Here is a 22,897-nt window from a genome sequence, read left to right as displayed (position 1 = left end):
CAAACAGCTAGCAAGACAGGAACACAACCCCACCCATTAGCAGAGAGGCTGCCTAAAATCATAATCAGTTCACAGACACCCCAAAACACACCACCGGACGTGGTTCTGCCCACCAGAAAGAAAAGATCCATCCCCACCCACCAAAACACAGGCACCAGTCCCCTCCAGCAGGAAGCCTACACAACCCACTGAACCAACCTTATGCACTGGGGGAAGACACCAAAAACAATGGGAACTATGAACCTGTGGCCTGCGAAAGGAGACCCCAAGCGCAGTAAGTTAAGCAAAATGAGAAGACAGAGAAATACTCAGCAGATGAAGGAGCAAAGTAAAAACCCACCAGACCAGACAAATGAAGAGGAAATAGGCAGCCTACCTGAAAAAGAATTCAGAGTAATGATAGTAAAGATGATCCCAAATCTTGGAAATAGAACAGAGAAAATACAAGAAATGTTTAACAAGGACTTAGAAGAACTAAAGGGCAAACAACAACAATGAACAACACAATAAATGAAATTAAAAGTTCTCTAGAAGGAATCAATAGCAGAATAACTGAGGCAGAAGAACGGATAAATGACCTGGAAGATAAAATGGTGGAAATAACTACTGCAGAGCAGAATAAAGAAAAAAGAATGAAAAGAATTGAGGACAGTCTCAGAGACCTCTGGGACAACATTAAACGCACCAACATTTGAATTATAGGGTCCCAGAAGACGAAGAGAAAAAGAAAGGGACTGAGAAAATATTTGAAGAGATTATAGTTGAAAATTTCCCTAACCTGGGAAAGGAAATAATCAGTCAAGTCCAGGAAGCAGAAAGAGTCCCATACAGGATAAATCCAAGGAGAAGCACACCAAGACACATATTAATCAAACTATCAAAAATAAAATACGAAGGAAAAATATTAAAAGCAGCAAGGGAAAAGCAACAAATATCATACAAGGGAATCCCCATAAGGTTAACAGTTGATTTTTTAGCAGAAACTCTGCAAGTCAGAAGGGAGTGGCAGGACATAATTAAAGTGATGAAACGGGAAAACCTACAACCAAGATTTCTCTTCCCAGCAAGGATCTCATTCAGATTTGACGGAGAAATTAAAACCTTTACCGACAAGCAAAAACTAAGAGAATTCAGCACCACCAAACCAGCGTTACAACAAATACTAAAGGAACTTCTCTAGGCAGGAAACACAAGAGAAGGAAAAGACCTACAAAAACAAACCCAAAACAATTAAGAAAATGGTAATAGGAACATGCATATTGATAATTGCCTTAAATGTAAGTGGATTAAATGCACCAACCAAAAGACATAGACTGGCTGAATGGGTACAAAAACAAGACCCATATATATGCTGTCTACAAGAGACCCACTTCAGACCTAGGGACACATTCAGACTGAAAGTGAGGGGATGGAAAAAGATTTCCATGCAAATGGAAATCAAAAGATGGAGTAGCAGTTCTTATATCAGACAAAATAGACTTTAAAATAAAGACTATTACAAGAGACAAAGAAGGACACTACATAGTGATCAAGGGAGCAATCCAAGAAGAAGATATAACAATTATAAATATTTATGCACCCAACATAGGAGCGCCTCAATACATAAGGCAAATGCTAACAGCCATAAAAGGGGAAATCAAGAGTAACACAGTCATAGTAGGGGACTTTAACACCCCACTTTCACCAATGGACAGAACATCCAAAGTGAAAATAAATAAGGAAACACATTCTTTAAAAGACACATTACACAAGATGGACTTAATTGATACTTATAGGACATTCCATCCAAAAGCAACAGAATACACTTTCTTCTCAAGTGCTCATGGAACATTCTCCAGGATAGATCATATCATGAGTCACACATCGAGCCTTGGCAAACTTAAGAAAATTGAAATCATACCAAGTATCTTTTCTGACCACAACGCTATGAGACTACGTATCAATTACAGGGAAAAAACTGTAAAACATACAAACACATGGAGGCTAAACAATACACTACTAAATAACCAAGGGATCACTGAAGAAATCAAGAGGAAATCAAAAATACCTAGAAACAAATGACAATGAAAACACCATGACCCAAAACCTATGGGATGCAGCAAAAGCAGTTCTAAGAGGGAAGTTTATAGCAATACAATCCTACCTTAAGAAACAGGAAACATCTCGAATAAACAACCTAACCTTGTACCTAAAGCAATTAGAGAAAGAAGAACAAAAAAACCCCCAAAGTTAGTAGAAGGAAAGAAATCATAAAGATCAGGTCTGAAATAAATGAAAAAGAAATGAAGGAAACAATAGCAAAGATTAATAAAACTAAAACCTGGTTCTTTGAGAAGATAAGCATAATTGATTAAACCATTAGCCAGACTCCTCAAGATAAAAAGGGAGAAGGCTCAAATCAATAGAATTAGAAATGAAAAAGGAGAAGTAACAACTGACACTGAAGAAATACAAAGGATCATGAGAGATTACAACAAGCAACTATATGCCAATAAAATGGACAACCTGGAAGAAATGGACAAATTCTTGGAAAAGCACAACATTCCAAGACTGGACCAGGAAGAAATAGAAAATATAAACAGACCAGTCACAAGCACTGAAATTGAAACTGTGATTAAAAATCATCCAACAAACAAGAGTCCAGGACCAGATGGCTTCACAGGTGAATTCTATCAAACACTGAGAGAAGAGCTAACACCTATCCTTCTCAAACTCTTCCAAGATATAGCAGAAGGAGGAACACTCCCAAACTCATTCTGCGAGGCCACCATCACCCTGATACCAAAACCAGACAAAGATGTCACAGAAAAAGAAAACTACAGGCCAGTATCACTGATGAACATAGATGCAAAAATCCTCAAAAAACAGAATTCAGCAGCACATTAAAGGGATCATACACCATGATCAAGTTGGGTTTATCCCAGGAATGTAAGGATTCTTTAGTATACACAAAGCAATCAATGTGATGCACCATATTAACAAACTGAAGGATAAAATCCATATGATGAACTCAATAGACACAGAAAAAGCGTTTGACAAAATTCAACACCCATTTATGATGAAAACCCTCCAGAAAGTAAGCATAGAGGGAGCTTACCTCAACACAACAGGCCATATATGACAAACCCATAGGTAGCATTGTTCTCAGTGGTGAAAAACTGAAACCATTTCCACTAAGATCAGGAACAAGGCAAGGTTGCCCACTCTCACCACTATTATTCAACATAGTTTTGGAAGTTTAGCCACAGCAGTCAGAGAAGAAAAAGAGATAAAAGGAATCCAAATCAGAAAAGAAGAAGTAAAGCTGTCACCATTTGCAGATGACATGATACTATAGAGAATCCTAGACATGCTACCAGAAAAGTACTAGAGCTAATCAATAAATTTGGTAATGTAGCAGGATACAAAATTAATGCACACAAATCTCTTTCATTCCTATGCACTAATGATGAAACATCTGAAAGATAAATTAAGGAAACACTCCCATTTACCATTGCAACAAAAAGAATAAAATACCTAGGAATAAACCTACCTAAGGAGACAAAAGACCTGTATGCAGAAAACTGTAAGACACTGATGAAAGAAATTAAAGATGATACAAACAGATGGAGAGATATACCATGTTCTTGGATTGGAAGAATCAACATTGTGAAAATGACTATATTACCCAAAGCAATCTTCAGATTCAGTGCAATCCCTATCAGACTACCAATGGCAATTTTCACAGAACCAGAACAAAAAATTTCACAATTTGTATGGAAACACCAGAGACCCCGAATAGCCAAAGCAATCTTGAGAAAGAAAAATGGAGCTGGAGGAATCAGGCTCCCTGACTTCACACTATATTATAAAGCTGCAGTAATCAAGACAGTATGGTACTGGTACAAAGACAGAAATATAGATCAATGAAACAGGATAGAAAGCCCAGAGATAAACCCATGCACATATGGTCACCTTATCTTTGATAAAGGAGGCAAGAATGTACAGTGCAGAAAGGACAGCCTCTTCAATAAGTGGTGCTGGGAACACTGGACAGCTACATGTAAAAGAATGAAATTAGAACACTTCCTAACACCATACACAAAAATAAACTCAAAATGGATTAAAGGCCTAAATGTAAGGCCAGGCACTATAAATCTCTAAGAGGAAAACATAGGCAGAACACTCTTTGACATAAATCACAGGAAGATCCTTTTTGGCCCACCTCCTAGAGAAATGGAAATAAAAACAAAAAGAAACATATAGGATGTAATGAAACTTAAAAGCTTTTGCTCAACAAAGGAAACTAAACAAGATGAAAAGAACAACCCTCAGAATGGGAGAAAATATTTCCAAATGAAGCAACTGATAAAGGGTTAATCTCCAAAATATACAAGCAGCTCATGCAGGTCAATATTAATAACATAAACAACCCAATCCAAAAAAGGGCAGAAGACCCAAATAGATATTTCTCCAGAGAAGATATACAGATTGCCAATAAACACATGAAAGGATGCTCAACATCACTAATCATTAGAGAAATGCAAATCAAAAGTACAATGAGATATCACCTCACACTGGTCAGAATGGCCATCATCAAAAAATCTACAGGGCTTCCCTGGTGGCGCAGTGGTTGAGAGTCCGCCTGCCGATGCAGGGGACACGAGTTCGTGTCCTGGTCCAGGAAGATCCCACATGCCGCGGAGCACCTGGGCCCGTGAGCCATGGCTGCTGAGCCTGCGCGTCCGGAGCCTGTGCTCCGCAACGGGAGAGGCCACAACAGTGAGAGGCCCACGTACAGCAAAAAAAAAAAAAAAAAAAATCTACAAACAGTATATGCTGGAGAGGGTGTGGAAAAAGGGGAACCCTCTTGCACTGTTGGTGGGAATGTAAACTGATACAGCCACTATGGAGAACAGTATGGAGGTTCTTTAAAAAACTAAAAACAGAACTACCACATGACCCAGGAGTCCCACTACTGGGCATATACCCTGAGAAAACCATAATTCAAAAAGAGTCATGTACCCCAGTGTTCATTGCAGCACTATTTACAATAGCCAGGACATGGAAGCAACCTAAGTGTCCATCAACAGATGAATGGATAAAGAAGATGTGGTACATATATACAATGGAATATTACTCAGCCATATAAAGAAACAACATTGAGTTATTTGCAGTGAGGTGGATGGACCTAGAGACTGTCATACAGAGTGAAGTAAGTCAGAAAGAGAAAAACAAATACCGTATGCTAACGCATATATATGGAATCTAAAAAAAAAAAAAGTGGTTCTGAAGAACCTAGGGATAGGACAGGAATAAAGACGCAGATGTAGTGAATGGACTTGAGGACATGGGGAGGGGGAAGGGTAAGCTGGGACGAAGTGAGAGAGTGGCATGGACATATATACACTACCAAATGTAAAATAGATAGCTATTTGGAAGCAGCCGCATGGCACAGAGAGATCAGCTCCGTGATTTGTGACCACCTAGAGGGGTGGGTTAGGGAGGGTGGGAGGGAGACGCAAGAGGGAGGAGAAATGGGGATAAATTTATATGTATAGCTGATTTAGTTTGTTGTACAGCAGAAACTAACACAACATTGTAAAGCAATTATACTCCAATAAAGATGTTAAAAAAAGACAAATACTGTATGATACCATTTTTTTTCTTTTTTTTTATTAGTTTCTGCTTTATAACAAAGTGAATCAGTCATACATATACATCTTATGATATCATTTATAGGTAGAATTTAAAAATTAAAGAAAACCCCAAGCTCATAGATACAGAGAATAAATTGGTGGTTGTCAGAGGCAGGGGGTGGTTGGAGGTAGGGGAAATGGGTTAAGGGGGTCCAAATGTACACACTTCCTAGTTATAAAATGAGTCCTGGGGGTGTAATATACAGCATGGCAACATAGTTAATAATGTATTGTATTGCATTTTTGAAAGTTGCTAGGAGAGTAGATCTTAAAAGTTCTCATCACAAGAAAAAAATTATAACTATGTATGGTGATGGATGTTAACTAGAATTATGTGGTGATCATTTTGCAATATATATAAATATTAAATCATTATGTTGTACACCTGAAATTAATGTCAGTTATACCACAATAAAAAATAGTAAAAATCTTTAAAATGACTTCTCTAGGAATTTCATTATTGTGGGTTCTTGGGTAACTTATGTCAGTTTTCTGAGCCCCAGTTTTCTTTCCTAGGTATGGAAATAATAGGTTACTGTTGAGAATATTTATTAGTGGGCAGAGGGTATGGGGGAGAGGAGTTTCTTATAGACTCACAGCTTCTGAATGAAACTAAGTTGTACTAATGTGGGTGATTGATATGGGAAAATGCCACGAGGTTTTCACTGTTGCAGTGGTTATTAAAATTATTTGAGCACAATAATACAGATGTGCAAAGTAGGACAAGAGATCATGAAGCTATTCAGATATCTCATTGGCCCCGATAGTAACGATAGAGCAAGAAAATCTTTTAGAGCAATGAAGATGGGAGAGAATAAGGAAAAGCAATGTAACTTTCTCTAGCCAAAAGTTACTGGATACCTAGGACGAAGCAGTAGGCTTTCTAGGGTTCAAGACCTAAAGATGTTTGACTGATCCCGCCAGATTTCTTAGGAGTAGGGGTCTTAAGCAGGGGTCATTACAAACTGAGAAATCAAGGAATCCATGTAGTTTGATAGGGAGAAATTATATTTTTATTTTTATTAACCTCTAACTCATGTTAAGCATTTCCTTCAGTTATGAAGGGCTTGGCCCAGCCTGTCGTTCTTTTAACAGCAAGTATAGTAAGATTAGCAGTACTTTTGAATTTATCACCAATAGAAATTGCAGACACATACCATACTTCAGTTACTGCAAATATATTGAAATATTGTTTATACTTGTCATTACTTTGAAATGGTTATTAGACTTGTGAGTACAACTTGTTATTTAATGTGTTATTAAAGAAGTAACATAGATTACAGCATCACAAATCGGTTGTTATATCATATATTTATTTTTATACTTTGATTCTTTTTGTTATCTTGTGTATTTTATTTTATGCATGTAATTACATTATTTTGAAAAGCCTTTGCCAGATTGCCAAAGAGGGTCATGGAGTAAAAATGGTGAAAGACCATTTAGAGGCTGAGACATGCTGTAGGAGGGCATCAGGGAAGACATGGAGGATGACACAGAGAGGAGGTTCTAAGACAACTGGTTGAGCATAAGACCTAAAAGAATGAAGACTTGTCTTGAAAAGGAGGGAGATACCATTTTGTTGCTGTTGCATGTTGTAGTGCATATGTTGAAGCTTAAATGAGAAAACAGCCTCATGGTTGTTTTTCACAGCTAGAGGATATGTTTTTCACAGCTCTGTGGGTAGCTCTGGAAATCAAATAAGGCCCAGTCAGGCTAAAAGAGGGACATTAATAGACGGAATTGGTTGTACAGGTGATGAAAGACCTAGGAATTCAAACAGGGAATGATGAGGCCACCTAGAGATTAGTTACATCAGGAAGCCACCATCACCTCTAGGCCAGAGGACCAATGGGAGGAGATGATATTACCAGAGTCCAGAAGTTGGAGCTGTCTGATGGGAGGGAGAACCATGGTAGGGGCTGTTCAGTCAGGTTGGAGTGTTGGAATGAAGGATAGGCAGCTGGAACCTGAAAAGAGATGCAGCTACTGTCAGAGACACTGCCGGAAGTAGAGCCATTTAACAATGGAGCGTGGGAATTACAGTTCCTATGATATAATAGAGTAGAGCAAAAGAAGGGGGTTGAGAAATGGATCAAATGGACAAATGATTGACAGTCCACACTTTTTGCTCTTCAGCATTCATTATCACTCTTCTGCTCATGTGTAACTCCCATGCAATAATACCTTGTTCCTGCGTAATCTTGCAAGGCAACTCAAATATCCTCTATACAAAGATGCTCTCACCCACTCCACAATGGGAGACACAAAGGCTTATCAGTCCATTGTTTCTGTCTCACAGATGATATGTATTCTCACCATCAGAATCTTATAATTTTGTGTCTCATGAATTAAATTGAGACCAGTAGTACCAACATTCTTCATATAATGCCAGAGATGAGGAGCAAACAAAAAAAATCACTAATATATACATATAACAGATATGCAGAGCTGCTGCCGTTCTTATTCTTAGAACTGGTCCTAGGGCTATAAGCTGATATTTTTCACTTCACTTCTGTCACAACTGATTCCTTGTTCCCCTTACCCTCTGCCAGCATTTTCCTTGGTGGAGTGACCACATTTCATTCTTGAAAAGTTTGATTCCTTAATGGTGCCACCTCTATTGGATCTCTGTAGATATGGATATACTGAGAATCATACCATTGAATCCCCAGGTTTCCATGGTCTCCTCTGCCTCACTATCCCCTTGGTAATCAGGATCAGTCACCCCAGCCAGTCTTGGTATTCAGGACTCTGGTAACATCATCTTTCTTTGCCTCTTGTTTCACTGGCACAAGGAGCCCAAAACTAGCCTAGAGGTAGTCTCAGCTTCTGATATAATGGATTAAAAAAAATTCTTTTTACTGTGGTAAAAAATATATAACATTTACAATTTTAACCATTTTAAGTGTACAATTCAGTTATATTTATGTTCACAGCACTGTGCAACCATCACCAGTATCTATTTTCAAAAATGTTTATCATCCCAAACAGAAACTGTACCTGTTAAGCAATAACTCCCCCGTCCTCCTTCCCCCACCCCCACCCCTGATAACCTCTAATCTACTTTATATTTCTATGCATTTGCATATTCTAGATAGATACCTTATATAAGTGGCACCATAGAGTATTTGTCCTTTTGTGTTTGTTTTGTTTCATTTGGCATAATGTTTCCAGAGTTAATCCATGTTGCAGTATGTATCAAAGTGGATCATTTTTGTGTCACCTGGTGGAAGTATTCACCCTTTGTAAATTAAGATCTCTTCTAAAATATCAAAGCCCAATATTTTGGGTGTTTGCATGTTTGGGTGGGGGGGCGGAAACCGGTGAGTGTGTTGGTAGATGGTAAGGTTATTAGAGGCTATGTTAATAGAGAGAGGCCACTTCCACTTCCATCCTTTATTTCCTGGATTTGTGTATGCGAGATATAGTAAATGCTAGTCTCCAGTTCAGAACTTGTACCTTGCGCATTGGGAAAGGCTCGGGGAAGTTTACAGTATGTACTTGTGGCGGTGCCTCAAGGAGTCAGGGAGTCTGGGAACTGATGGGAGGGTATGACTTCATATTTTAGAGACTTAAGTAAGGATTCTGCTCACCAAACTTGGAGTTTTTCTGTTTTTTTGTCAGTTTGGTTTTTTTGGTTTTTTGTTTTTGTTGTTGTTGTTTAGACCAAATAATGCTTTAGAATCACTTCTCCAATATGGTGGCCATTAGCCACGTGTCTTTTGAGCACTTGAAATGTGACTAGTCTGAATTAAGATGTGATATAAATACACACTGGATTTCAAAAACTTCATACAAAAAGGTGTAAAATATCTAAAAAAAGTGAAATAGCTCACTAATAATTTTTCATGTTGATTTTATGTTGAAATAAAGAATCTTGGATATATTGGGTTAAATAAAATGTTAAAATTAGTTTCACATATTTATTTTTACTTTTCAAAATATTGCTACTAGAAAATTTAAAATTACACAAAATTTAAAATTTCTTGGATTATATATCTACTGCACCGCACTTTAGAAGGCTGCCCATCTCTTTAATTCCTGGATACACAAGGATCAATTAGATACCACCACAAATACCTGGAGGTCAGATGCTATGATTACTGTTGTACTCCAGCCGTCCATTATAGGAACTGTGCTCACCTTGTCTCTACTGGTTAATTGCTACCACTTGGCCTTTGCTGCTCTGGAATTTCACCATTTTGATTGAGGTTGGCGAGTCCATCTCAATTATGACATATCCCACCATTATCTTTACTGTCTACTATTATCTCTGGTATATAGAAGTTAGCCGCTAGAGCTTTCTAAGGGTGCTTTTGCTGGCCAGTGTATTATAGAGCACTTTAATTAGGAAAACAATGTCCTTTGGGCCCTCAAAGAGGATGCAGTTGGCGAAAGGGGAGGTTTTGGTTTGCTCATAAAAAAAGCATTCCCAGGCTTCCCTGGTGGCGCAGTGGTTGAGGGTCCACCTGCCGATGCAGGGGACATGGGTTCGTGCCCCGGTCTGGGAGGATCCCACATGCCATGGAGTGGCTGGGCCCGTGAGCCATGGCTGCTGAGCCTGCACGTCCGGAGCCTGTGCTCCGCAGCGGGGGAGGCCACAACAGTGAGAGGCCCACGTACTGCAAAAAAAAAAAAGCACTCCCATCTTCTTTTATTTTATTTTATTTTTTAAATATTTATTTATTTATTTGGCTGCACCGGGTCTTAATTGCAGCACACGGGATCTTCATTGCCGCGTGGGGGATCTTCGTTGCGGCATGCGAGATCTTTTTTTAAATAAATAAATAAATAATTAATTTTAATTTTTGGCTGTGTTGGGTCTTCATTGCTGTGCGCGGGCTTTCGCTAGTTGTGGTGAGCGGGGGCTACTCTTCGTTGCGATGCGTGGGCTTCTCATTGTCGTGGCTTCTCTTGCTGCGGAGCCGGGCTCTAGGCACGCAGGCTTCAGTAGTTGTGGCACGTGGGCTCAGTAGTTGTGGCTCGTGGGCTCTAGAGCTCAGGCTCAGTAGTTGTGGCTCACGGGCTTAGTTGCTCTGCGGCATGTGGGATCTTCCTGGGCCAGGGCTCGAACCTGTGTCCCCTGCATTGGCAGGCGGATTCTTAACCACTGCGCCACCAGGGAAACCCCCATGCGGGATCTTTAGTTGCGGCATGTGGGCTCTTTTAGTTGCAGCATGTGGGATCTAGTTCCCTGACCAGGGATCGAACCCAGGCCCCTTGCATTGGGAGTGTAGAGTCTTAGCCATCAGACCACCAGGGAAGCCGCCACTCCCATCTTCTTAAGTCTGCATATTATATCAGGAAAGTACTGGCATTTTGACTTTATTAAGTGATGCAGGCTGATGTTGAATTCAATTTACAGTCACCCATTCCAAGCAAATTGTTACAGCTAGCTTATTAAATCCAAATCAAGCCTATATATGTTCTGCGGGTTCCTTCTATTACAAGATTAGCAAGATTTTGCAGTCCTTTTGCTATAGAAGCTATCTTCTCCCAGAGAAGACTGCATTTCTCCCCCTGTGGCTTACTGAGGTCTGTGTCTATCGATGGCGACAAAGAGATGAAAGTGGGTCTTGCAAATCCTGTTGCAAGACAGCTATTTCAGTTATGGTCCTCACTAAGTCTTTAAGCAAGGGAAGGTCAAGTAGCTCAGACAGGGAGAAGAGGCTGCTGTTGTTGGGAGAACGGGTGTTTAGAGGAGATTGGAAGTGTACAGTTTTCAGGATTGTCTAATTCCAAAAGTCCTCATCCATCTCCTTCCTTTCTACCTAATGCCCAGCTGATATATACCATCTTAACGTTAGAAACTTGTTGAGGCTCTTTATTCAACTTGTATTTTAATTCTGCATTCCCCATAATTAGATTTTCCATCTGGTCTTTAGCCTTGTCTGCCATGGGGCTATGAGAAATAAGAGATTCTTTAAAGTCAACATAGAAACTCTCTGGCTTTCTGACTGTCTTGAGCCGAGATTCTAGAGCCCTGGGATTACCTTTTCATTTTTGTAAATTCTCTAGCATAGTTAGATTTAGCCTTCCCATGCCATGGGTCTTGTAGTAAACAAAACTGCCATGTTGGTCAAGTGCAGTTGCTACTTCATTTCCCAAAGGCTTGAACTCAGCTGGCACTTTATTTTAAACAATTGCACATGATAATTTAAATATTTGTGGTCCCACTGGAGGCCATGGCTCACTGCAAAAGTATCTCATTTCTACCTGCAAAAAGGTGTTCATTGTATTTATGCTCATATAGGTTTACCACAAAATATCAGAAACCCATCTTGAAGCTATTTCTGATACCAAGAGTAATATCATTTGGTGTCCAAATGGAATTGATTACACAAGTACCAGAAGAGGTAAAAAGACAAATAGGGGATGTTAAGGCAACCCAAAGGGTAACAACATTAGGAAGTTGCTTCCATTTTCAAGGTTGAAAAAAGCTAGCTATCCTGAAGGATTTGCAGCCACAGGGAAGACAGATGCTGCTCAGGGTAGATCTAGAGAGGGACAAATACCCTGGCTTCTCCTTTCCTGTCCTCACATATGCCACAAGTGCCTCTCATTGATCCAAACTCCCAAGAAGCCAGTGGGCAAGGAAGTCTGGCACATGTAGTTCCTAGAATATGGAGTAGAGCTGGAGAAGGATGGGTGTGTGTGTGTCTGAGGACAAACAGGTAAATGACTGGCACAACTGGGAGTGCCCAAATGTTAACAACTTTATTCCTGGGCAGGGAGGGATGGCGTGATTCTGAAATAAATGGAGTTATCTTGTAGATGTAATAAAGGTTTTATGTTTTTTTCCACTAACTTATTAAAAGATATTTGTAAATTCTTATTTTGTGAGTATAAGTGTGCTGAAGACATTTACTTTTCTAACATTTATAAAAATGGAAATTTTTTTTATATGTTAAAAAGAGTGTAACTCCCGCTGCACTCTACATATTAACTGCTATTTATGGTAATTTCTGATGTTGCCCTTTAGAAATCCTTTTTGTCTTTTCTTACTTGGTAATTGGACCATCTATTTCTAGCCTGATATAGTAGCTTGATGCTTTCCCATTTGATACCTTCCTAGCATTCTCTCTCATCCATCATTTCTTTCTCTCCCTCCAGCAAGAAGTAATTTTGCTTTTCTTTGAACTATCATAACATTTTTACCTCTTTTGTAAAACTAATCCCTATGACTTTCTATAGCGTTTCATTACTTGAGATCAGGGGCTCTATAATGTTTGTTTTTATATCTTTCACTGTACTTGACATGTAGCAAGTATTTAATATCATTTAATGAATCATTGATTAGATCATAGAATTTCAGAGAGGGAAGGGACTTTATAAATCATCTGGTTCTAACTCTCTGACCTGTCTCCTGTCACACTACTTCATGGAAGGATATTAGATAAATTAAATCTAGTTATTAACTATCTAGTTATCTAAATAGCAGATAAATTAGATATTTGTTCATTAAAATCCCTGTAAAACAGGCACTTTTATTACTTTATGCTCTATGAGTAATGTCATAATCCAGAGAAATAATATAGACAATATTAACTAAATTTTGATACTATTTGCTGCTTTTTTTAAGGCATTTTATTTTATTTTTATTTATTTATTTTGGCTGCACTGTGCGGCATGTGGGACCTTAGCTCTATGACCAGGGTTCGAACCTGTGCCCCCTGCATCGGCAGGCAGACCCTCAACCACTGCGCCACCAGGGAAGCCCGAGATGGAATTTTTAAGTTCTTACTATATGTCATGCACTTTTTTTCACTTCTTAGGTATGACTTTTTCTGATTAAAACCTGTGATTTCTCTTTACTTTTAATAAGAAGTGCATATAAGAATTAAATTTTTTTTCTCTAGTGGATTCTCTAAAATAAGAAAATTAATGAATGTTATTTGGTGAGTAAGGCTAGTGCTTCTTTTCCAGTCTTTTAGAAAGTATAGATGTGTAAATTCTTGTCTTATAAATATTATAGAAACAAATTTCTCTAAGAAATTTAAGTGTTTGGGTGCATGATCTCATAATCTTGGAGACATATTTTTATATTGGTTCATGATATCAGAAGTCTGTTTTTAGCTGGCAAGCTACGAGAGCCAGATTGCCAAGCTACGATCTGAGGTTGAAAAAGGAGAGGCCTTGCGACAAAGTCTGGAATATGACCTGGCTGTTGCTAGAAAGGAAGCTGGACTCAGAAGGCGGGCTGCTGAAGAAAGATTAGCTGAGGCACATAGGATCCAAGAAAAACTCTGTGGTAAAACTATTTCTATTTCTTTCCATGTTTAGGGTTGTAACGTCATTGTATATCATTGCTCCCTGTTGTGTATGCATTCCATATAGGATCAGAGGTAGGGTTTTGCTTTCTTTGACTGGCCTTTGATGGACAGTTGTGTATATCTGTGTGTGTATATCTGCTGTGTGTGTATATCTTCTGGCAATTATGTGAACATTCATTTACTTTACCTTACATTATTTTTTTTGTACAAGTATAGAAAAATGGGTTCAAAATTCTGTTAATCACTTTTTAGAGCACTTGTTCCATGAATAATCAGCAGAATCACATAGAGATTTAAAAAAATTTCATAGACCTCCTATCACATGTAATCTGAAACAGAATCTCTAGCTTGAGAAAATCTGTATGTTCAAGAAGCACTGCAGGTGATTTGTTGATTAGCTAGGTTTAGGAACCACATAGTATAATATATATAAAGAAGTGTGCCTAGATAAGTGTATGACTTATAACCAGCACCTGGGTCATGAAATGGAAAATTACCAGAAGTCCTCCACATAGTTAACTGCTATCCTGATTTTTAATAGCAATAATTAACGTTGCCTCTTTTTTGTACTTTATATGAAAGGAATCATATAGTATGTACTCTTTTGTATCTGGCTTCTTTTCTTCAACATTGTGCTTGTGAGTTAATTCCTATTGTCATATGAACTTCATATTGATGTTTAGTATTATATAGTGTGAACACACCACACTTATATTCATCCATTTCTATTGGTAGTGGGTAGTGTCTGGTTTTTGTTTATTAAGAATAATGTTGACCTGAACATTCTTTTTTTTTTTTTTTTTTTTTTTTTTTGCGGTACGCGGGCCTCTCACTGTTGTGGCCTCTCCCATTGTGGAGCACAGGCTCCGGATGCGCAGGCTCAGCGGCCATGCCTCACGGGCCCAGCCGCTCCATGGCATGTGGGATCTTCCCAGACCGGGGCACAAACCCGTGTCCCCTGCATCGGCAGGCGGACTCTCAACCACTGCGCCACCAGGGAAGCCCGCCCTGAACATTCTTATACTCAGCAGGTTTTAATGAAGAGAACACTGAACGTGAATTCTGAAGATTTAGATTTAGGTCCTGATTCTGCCACTTACTGATACTCGAACCTAGGTTGTTTTAAGAATGAAATGAGAAAATAAAAGTGCTTTGTTAACTGCATAGGGCCAAGTGAATGTCAAGTTATAATATTATAAAGGTTATGATCCCTAGTCTTGGCCTGGCCATTGGTCAAAAATACTTTTGATGGGCCTCCCTGGTGGCGCAGTGGTTGAGAGTCCGCCTGCCGATGCAGGGGACGCGGGTTCGTGCCCCGGTCTGGGAGGATCCCACATGCCGCGGAGCGGCTGGGCCCGTGAGCCATGGCCGCTGGGCCTGCGCGTCCGGAGCCTGTGCTCCGCAATGGGAGAGGCCACAGCAGTGAGAGGCCCACGTACCGCAAAAAGAAAAAAAAAAAAAAAAAATACTTTTGATTACCTTTGGCATTTAATTACTAAACTACTATCTGGAACTTAGGATTATAAGACTTGAAAGGCACTAGATGTACAAGTTAATGACTTTTATTTAATTATGAGGAAGTTGAAGTCCAGGGAAGATGGGAAGTTACTTGCCCAAAGTCAAATGATTTCAAGACACTTTACAGAGGAAGATAGAAGAATGGCCATTAATCACATGAAAAATGCTTACCCTCATTTGTTATCAGAGAAATGCAAACTAAAACCACAGTGACTGTCACTGATACCCATCCGATGGCTCTCATTGAAACGACTGTCAATACCAAATGTTAGTTAGGATGTAGAGGAACTGGAACTCTTATACTTTGTTAATGAGAAAGTGAAATGGTACAACTACTTTGGAAAAAAACTTGGCAATTTCTTTTAAAATAAGCATATATTTATCCAGTGACCCAGAAGTTTCACTCTTTGGTAGTTTCTCTGAGAAACATTTGTCCACAAAAGACTTGTATAAGAATTTCATAGCAGCTCTATTCATGGCAGCCCCAAATTGGAGAAAAACCCCAAATATCCATTGACAGAAGAATGAAGAAACAATTTTTGTATATTCATTCAATGAAATATTACTAAGCAATAAAAATGAACCAACTACTGATACATTCAGTAACATGAGTGAATCTCAAAAACATTATGCTGAGTGAAACTTTACACAGAAGAGGACTTCCTGTATGATTCCATTATATGAAATTCTAGGACAGAAAAAACTAGTCGTTGGTGAAAAAAAAAATCAGAACAGCGGTTACCTCTAGGATGGGTTGGCAGTGAGGACTAACTAGGAAAAGTAGGGGGAAACTTTTCCGATTGAAGGAAATTTTCTGTATTTTGATAGGGATTTTGGTTACATGAGTGTATGCATTTGTCAAGTCTCTTTGAATGGAGCACTTAAGATTTGTCCATTTCACTATATGTAAATTTTACCTGCAAAAAAAATTGAATTCTATGTTATTGGTATGAATGCTTAATTATTCAGCAGTGAAATGTACTTTTCTTTGCAACTTGTTTTGAAATGCATAAAAAAGTATGGTCTGAAGGATGAAAAAAATGAGTGGATGCATGGATAGATGGATGAATGTGTGGTAAAGAAAATACATATGGGAAAATGTTAACAATCATAGAGTCTAGTCTGAGGTTTACAGGTGTTCATTTTACAATACTTTAAACTTTATATATATGATAAAATATTGAGGGTAGAATAAAAAACAACCTGATGGAGTTATGGGATATTAAAAGAGATAATCTCATAGTGACTGAGAGAGGAGACAAGATAAGAGAGAAAATTTTGGAAGCTGGAGAATGAATGGATGAGGGATAACTGACTTAGCAGACCTGAGACATCAGAATCCTAAGCCAGGGGTTGGGAAAGCTGGCACACAACTTGTTAGATAATCAAAGGCTTATGAACTGGAAGCACCAGCTACCTTTGGAATTAGGAATTGGAATAGCAGAAGTAAAATAAAGAGGGTTAGATGAAATCTGTTTGCTCTAGAGGCACTTAGGTTCTTAGATCCCCTTCCCAAGAGTATGATATTCTGGGATTGCTCCCACTTCCTAGTGTAATTCGGGGGACTTAATATCTGGAGATGATAAAATACAGGGTGTCCAGACTGGCAAAAACAGGAAGATAACATACTCAATGTTAAATATTGAGGAACTGTTCCTTCCAGCTTCCTTTTTTCTATTGACTTTCCCAAAAGCTAGCACTGAGATATCTATACTTCATGTGGGAGCTTGGAAAACTCTTCCATGGGTCATCTGACCAAGCCAAGAGGAAAAACCTAATGATGCTGATGTTGGGGATTTCCTAATAAATGGCCTACTTTGATCAGACCACAGTTATCAAGTTTCACCCTGAAGCTCAGAATCTAGGTAGTGGTTATGTGGATGTATAAAAGGTATGTCACCCTTATAGTTACACTTAATTGGGAGCAGGCAGCCAAGAATTAGCAGATACTTGTGGAAAGCCTCTAAAATAGAAAGAAAAAAATAATTTGGAAGAATCAGAAACTCTGCAAGGAGAAGATTTAACAAATAAACATTATTAATATCCTCAGAGCTGAAAAACAATATCTTCCATCCATGATGCAAGAACCAGGTGGTATAAAAAAAAGAAAGCTCTTAGAAATTAAAAATGTGAAATCAGGTGCTCGCTTCGACAGCACATATACTAAAATTAGAACAATACAGAGAAGATTAGCATGGCCCCTGCGCAAGTATGATACACAAATTCGTGAAGTGTTCCATATTTTTGGAAACAACCTAAGTGTCCATCATCGGATGAATGGATAAAGAAGATGTGGCACATATATACAATGGAATATTACTCAGCCATAAAAAGAAACGAAATTGAGTTATCTGTAATGAGGTGGATGGACCTAGAGTCTGTCATACAGAGTGAAGTAAGTCAGAAAGAGAAAGACAAATACCGTATGCTAATACATATATATGGAATTTAAGAAAAAAAAATGTCATGAAGAACCTAGGGGTAAGACAGGAATAAAGACACAGACCTGCTAGAGAATGGACTTGAGGATATGGGGAGGGGGAAGGGTAAGCTGTGACAAAGTGAGAGAGTGGCATGGACATATATACACTACCAAACGTAAAATAGATAGCTAGTGGGAAGCAGCCGCATAGCACAGGGAGATCAGCTCGGTGCTTTGTGACCGCCTGGAGGGGTGGGATAGGGAGGGTGGGAGGGAGGGAGATGCAAGAGGGAAGAGAGATGGGAACATATGTATATGTATAACTGATTCACTTTGTTATAAAGCAGAAACTAACCATTGTAAAGCAATTATACTCCAATAAAGATATAAAAAATGTGAAATCAGAAATGAAAAATATCAGTAGAAGCATTGGAAGATAAAGATGGAAGAAATATCCCAAAATTAGGGTAAAAAAGGCAAAGGTGGAAAAATAGGAGAGAAAAGGCAAGAAACTTTGAGGCCCAATCTGAATAATAGGTAATATTGAAAGAAAGAGATAAGAGAGAAAACAGAGAGGGATAAATGATCAATGAAATTACTTAAAAAAAAATCTCAGAGCTGAAGGATGTGAGTTGCCAGATTGAAAGAGTCCACAGAATATTCACCATAGTGGAAAAAAATAGACCCATGTGAAGGCATAGTATTATGAAACTCCAGAAAAATAGAGACCAAAGAAAGATCCTAAAGCTTTCAAAGAGAAAAGAAAAGGAAAGGAAAGAAAAATAGGCCAGATGCAAAGGAACAGGAATCAAAATGGCCTCAAACTTTTTACCTGCAATACAGGATACTAAACCATAAAATAATGTCTTGTAGAGAGAGTAACTTGATGGGAGGGAGACTTTTTGTACCTTTGATAATAACTTTTATAGTTTGAACATATGATCCATTCAAAACACAAATATAATTTAAAAATAATACTACTAACTGGATTTTTTTGGGGGGTTTGTTTAACAAGTATGTTTGTACATATTTCCTCATTTTTATCTTTACAACAACTTTATTCCCACTGAGGCTTAGAGAGTCAGGGAGGTTTAATCAGGTGGTAGGTGATGGAGCCAGACCTGGAAGCCTTTCATCACTTCTTTCTAGGTGTTGAGGCAGAACAGCAGCCATAATGAGTTGGGAAGTGATGGTTATTGTTGAGGTAATACTAGGATGAGAGGTGAATCGAGCCTAACTTTGGGGGAGTAAAGAGCTATAGTTCTGGGGTTCCCAACCTCAATTTTGTGACAGTATCAAGTGTAAGATATGCCACAACTAACTTGTTGCCAAGTCAAAAATCAAAATTTGTAATCTATCAAGTCTTTTGAAAAAGTAGCCCTATTATATGTCACAGTTAAAAAATTTTTTGATTTATTTTCTTGAATAAGAGAAAAAGCATTTGAGTTGCAGCTGGTGCATCTAAACTTGGGCGTGCCTCTAGGAATATGTCATAACCATTTCACAGCAAAATCACCTCTGTCTGGAGGGGAAGAAGAGATTGAGAAATTGTAGAATAGATTGGTTTGGGGACAGGAACTTTTCAAGAGTTCACTGGTATGAAGTGGTTAAATGTTTTGTCTTAATATCATGTTGTAAATGAAATCAGCTCCAAAGCCTAGGTTTCTGAACTCCTACGGTTTTAATTTATGGTTGTAAATGTACCTATTATTCTTTTATATTTTTAATAGCTCAGAATGCAGAACTTCAGGGAAAGGCAAGTGGGATGGAGAAAGCATTTCAGACTTCCCAGCAGAAATGGAAAGAAGAATGCAGAAGATTTGAATGTGATTTGGAGGAAAGAGACAATATAATTCAAAACTGCGATCAAAAATATGATTTACTTATGAAAGAAAAAAGCAGGCTAGAGAAAACTGTACAGGTAAAATATTTTATGAAGGAATTTTTCTATATTTAATATTCATTATATGTATTATACATTATTTGAAGTTATTTTTGGAAAAGAAAATACCAGAAAGCAAGAAAATCTAATTTCTTCCCCCCCACCCCATAACTCCCTTCCTTTCTCCCTCTCTTCTTTCCTTTTTAGGGGCATTTTTGCAGGTCTATTTTTTATATGCTTTAGCAATATATTAATATATATATTGTTTCTTTTGTGAAAAACAGTTTGAGATCTCTGATTAAAAAAAAAAAGCTCACTTATATGTGCATACTGTAAGAAGATAAGAACCCACAACCCTTTTGGTCCAGCAACATGAAAACTTGTAATTTTAGAAATGTGGGCCCCAGATTTTGACCTGAATATGCAATAAATATAGAAAAATTTTTATGTATCTGATGTAATCTTCATTATCTGTGTAGGGTACATTCTATATAGGCACGGTATATAAATATTTGATGACCTTTTATTGAAATTATTGTGAGCTATTTATTCTCCCATTTTTTGTTCCTTTTTAGTCTCTAAAGTAAAAGTATGGTTTAATGTTGAAGTTGCCACCCACTTAAAAGATAGATTTTGAATTGTCTGTATTTGCCATTTTTTGGAAGTACCAATTTAAATTTAAAAATACATGATAGGGCTTCCCTGATCGCGCAATGGTCAAGAATCCGCCTGCCAATGCAGGGGACACAGGTTCGAGCCCTGGTCCAGGAAGATCCCACATGCTGCGGAGCAACTAAGCCCGTGCGCCACAACTACTGAGACTGTGCTCTAGAGCCCGTGAGCCACAACTACTGAAGCCCGTGCGCCTAGAGCCCGTGCTCCACAATAAGAGAAGCCACCGCAGTGAGAAGCCCGTGCACCACAACAAAGAGTAGCCCCCGCTCACTGCAACTAGAGAGAGCCCGTGTGCAGCAACAAAGAGCCAACTCAGCCAAAAACAAACAAACAAATAAATAAATTTATTTTAAAAATTACATGATAAAAATGCTCTACATGTACCACTGGTGTAAATGGCTTTTCAGAATATTGGAAATAAATCTTCACTAAAAATAATTTTACAAAAGCATTTGTTAAATGTAAAAGTTTCAGCACAAAGGTTCCCTGACGTTGTCAGCATATCTTCTTTTGATTTCCTGCATGTCAACAGTCACAGTTTTCTCTTCTCTTTATCGTAATATTCCTAGACCCTGGAACAGTGCCTGGCATATACAAGGGCTCCATTAGTATTTGAATGGGGGGAGTTTAGGTGGCACCTGGAACTACAAGTCCCTGAACTGCTTTGTATAAACTTCTCCACATGAAATGTCTAGAGCTATGGGGAAAGAGGGTAATGGTGGCAGCATTCCTTATAGTCAGTCAGCCTGCATCTCAAGATCTCTTATAGATCTTGATGTGATCTTGATCACCTATTTGGTAGGAGAACTTTGCTTTGATTTTATACAATTGGCTTTGAACTAATCTGCACAGAGACCTTTGGGGGTGAAGAGGAGTCACTGTTTTGCCCTAAGGGGAAAAAGCCTCAAGGCTCCTCCTGTTGGCTTTCCATTAGTGAAAGTTGGGAGGGCAGTCTTTATTATGCAGAACCACGCTACAGTTTATAAGGACACAGGAGGCTTTCCCTCTGTCTCATGTAAACCACAGAATCTTTCTCCTTGTGTTAATGCAGACTTAGTTTAAAACCCTATAGTTTAGAAAATTGGGCTTCTTGGGAAACCTGTATTTTATACTTCTAAGATTTTGAACCAGATTAGATCTTATAAATGTAGTACAACTGGGAAAACCCCAGAAGAAAAACCTCTTGCAAATATTGTTTATCTGTAGAACTAGAAATTAGTTAATAGTCTAAACCTAAAAACAATTTTTTTGACTTTTCAAATTTTTAACATTCTAGAGTTTCCTTATACTGATTTGTTGCACAAAACTCCTCCTTCTCCCCTTTGGTAAATACAGTGTTCTTTGTCAGATTTATATATAAATTATCAGGGATAATCCAAGTAGTCTTTCTATAGCTAATTAGAGCTTTCCATATTATCTCCTTTACATATAGATTACATATTTGCCAAACAATCTACTTTGTTTTGTCTCTATCATATGATGCATTTTGTTCAATCCCCTGCAGTTAAATTTTTGGGAAAAATTGGGTTAAATATCTATATCTATTTATATCTATCTATATCTATATCTATATATATATGAAATGTTGCTTAAATGGGTAACCATAGCTTCTTATTCACATACTTTCTGATGATCAAAATATAATTATTCTATTAATTAATGATTTGAACATAAATTATAATGAGTTTTAACAGTCTGTATAGGTAAGGAGAGCCCTTTGTATATTTAAATTGTGGATGAAGGAAGAAAGATAACTTTTATTGATCTAATACTAAAACAAGATTTTATTCACGTAAAGGAAGCGTTGGAAAAATATCAGCAGGAGAAGAATGAGATGGAGTCCCATATCAGGGAGACAGCATTGGAGGAGTTTAGATTACAAGCAGAACAATGGGAAGCAGAAAGAAGAGAGTTACAACTTATAGTACAGGTATTTTTAAAAAAATAATAAATATGTTTTTAATGCTTATGAAATTAAAGATTACATTAGTGTGATAATTGACTCGCTTACTCAAGGAAAAAATAATTCCTAGTCTTTGCTCTCTGGAAGGCCGTGTTTCATTTGTAGTTATATGACAATATGGGCAACTGTTTCCAAAAGATACTATTAGAATTAGAGTTGGGTGACTTCTACTGCATAAATTATTTGATTTTTAAAGGACACATATACATTTGGCATTTAGTTTTCCAATTTAAAATATGAGACTGTTAGTCTTTAACAACATAAAGAAATAGAATAATCAGATTTTGGATATTAGAGGATGCTTATAAATCATATAATATAGTGATTTTTTTTGGAACTCTTTTTAAGAAGTGCAAATTCTTAATCATGTTCTTTTAACCTCTTCCCCGCAAAATCACAGAATCCCCCAGGCTTCGAGTAGTCCAATTTGAAAATCACTGATTATATCTAATCCCCATTATAGATGAGCAGATGGCAATTTGTGAT

At 38.0% G+C, this 22,897-nt stretch overlaps 1 protein-coding gene across 1 annotated transcript in view; it reads left to right on the top strand.

The window, feature by feature from the left end:
* Positions 1–22,897, top strand: part of CCDC171 (coiled-coil domain containing 171) — a gene marked incomplete at its 3' end in the record, with an annotated part of 346,216 nt that overhangs the window by 20,172 nt on the left and 303,147 nt on the right. Inside the window, exons 5-7 of the mRNA XM_081236213.1 lie at positions 13,755–13,929; positions 19,622–19,812; positions 22,247–22,378. Of these exons, the coding sequence (XP_081092339.1) occupies positions 13,755–13,929; positions 19,622–19,812; positions 22,247–22,378 (498 nt within the window). The remainder of the gene's footprint in view (positions 1–13,754; positions 13,930–19,621; positions 19,813–22,246; positions 22,379–22,897) is intronic.

This window comes from Mesoplodon bidens (assembly GCF_964165515.1).
Source record: "Mesoplodon bidens genome assembly, chromosome: 6".
NCBI classification, from domain to species: Eukaryota; Metazoa; Chordata; class Mammalia; order Artiodactyla; family Ziphiidae; genus Mesoplodon; species Mesoplodon bidens.
The sequence above is the reverse complement of the archived record's forward strand: the minus strand, read 5'-3'. Positions and strand labels throughout refer to the sequence as shown.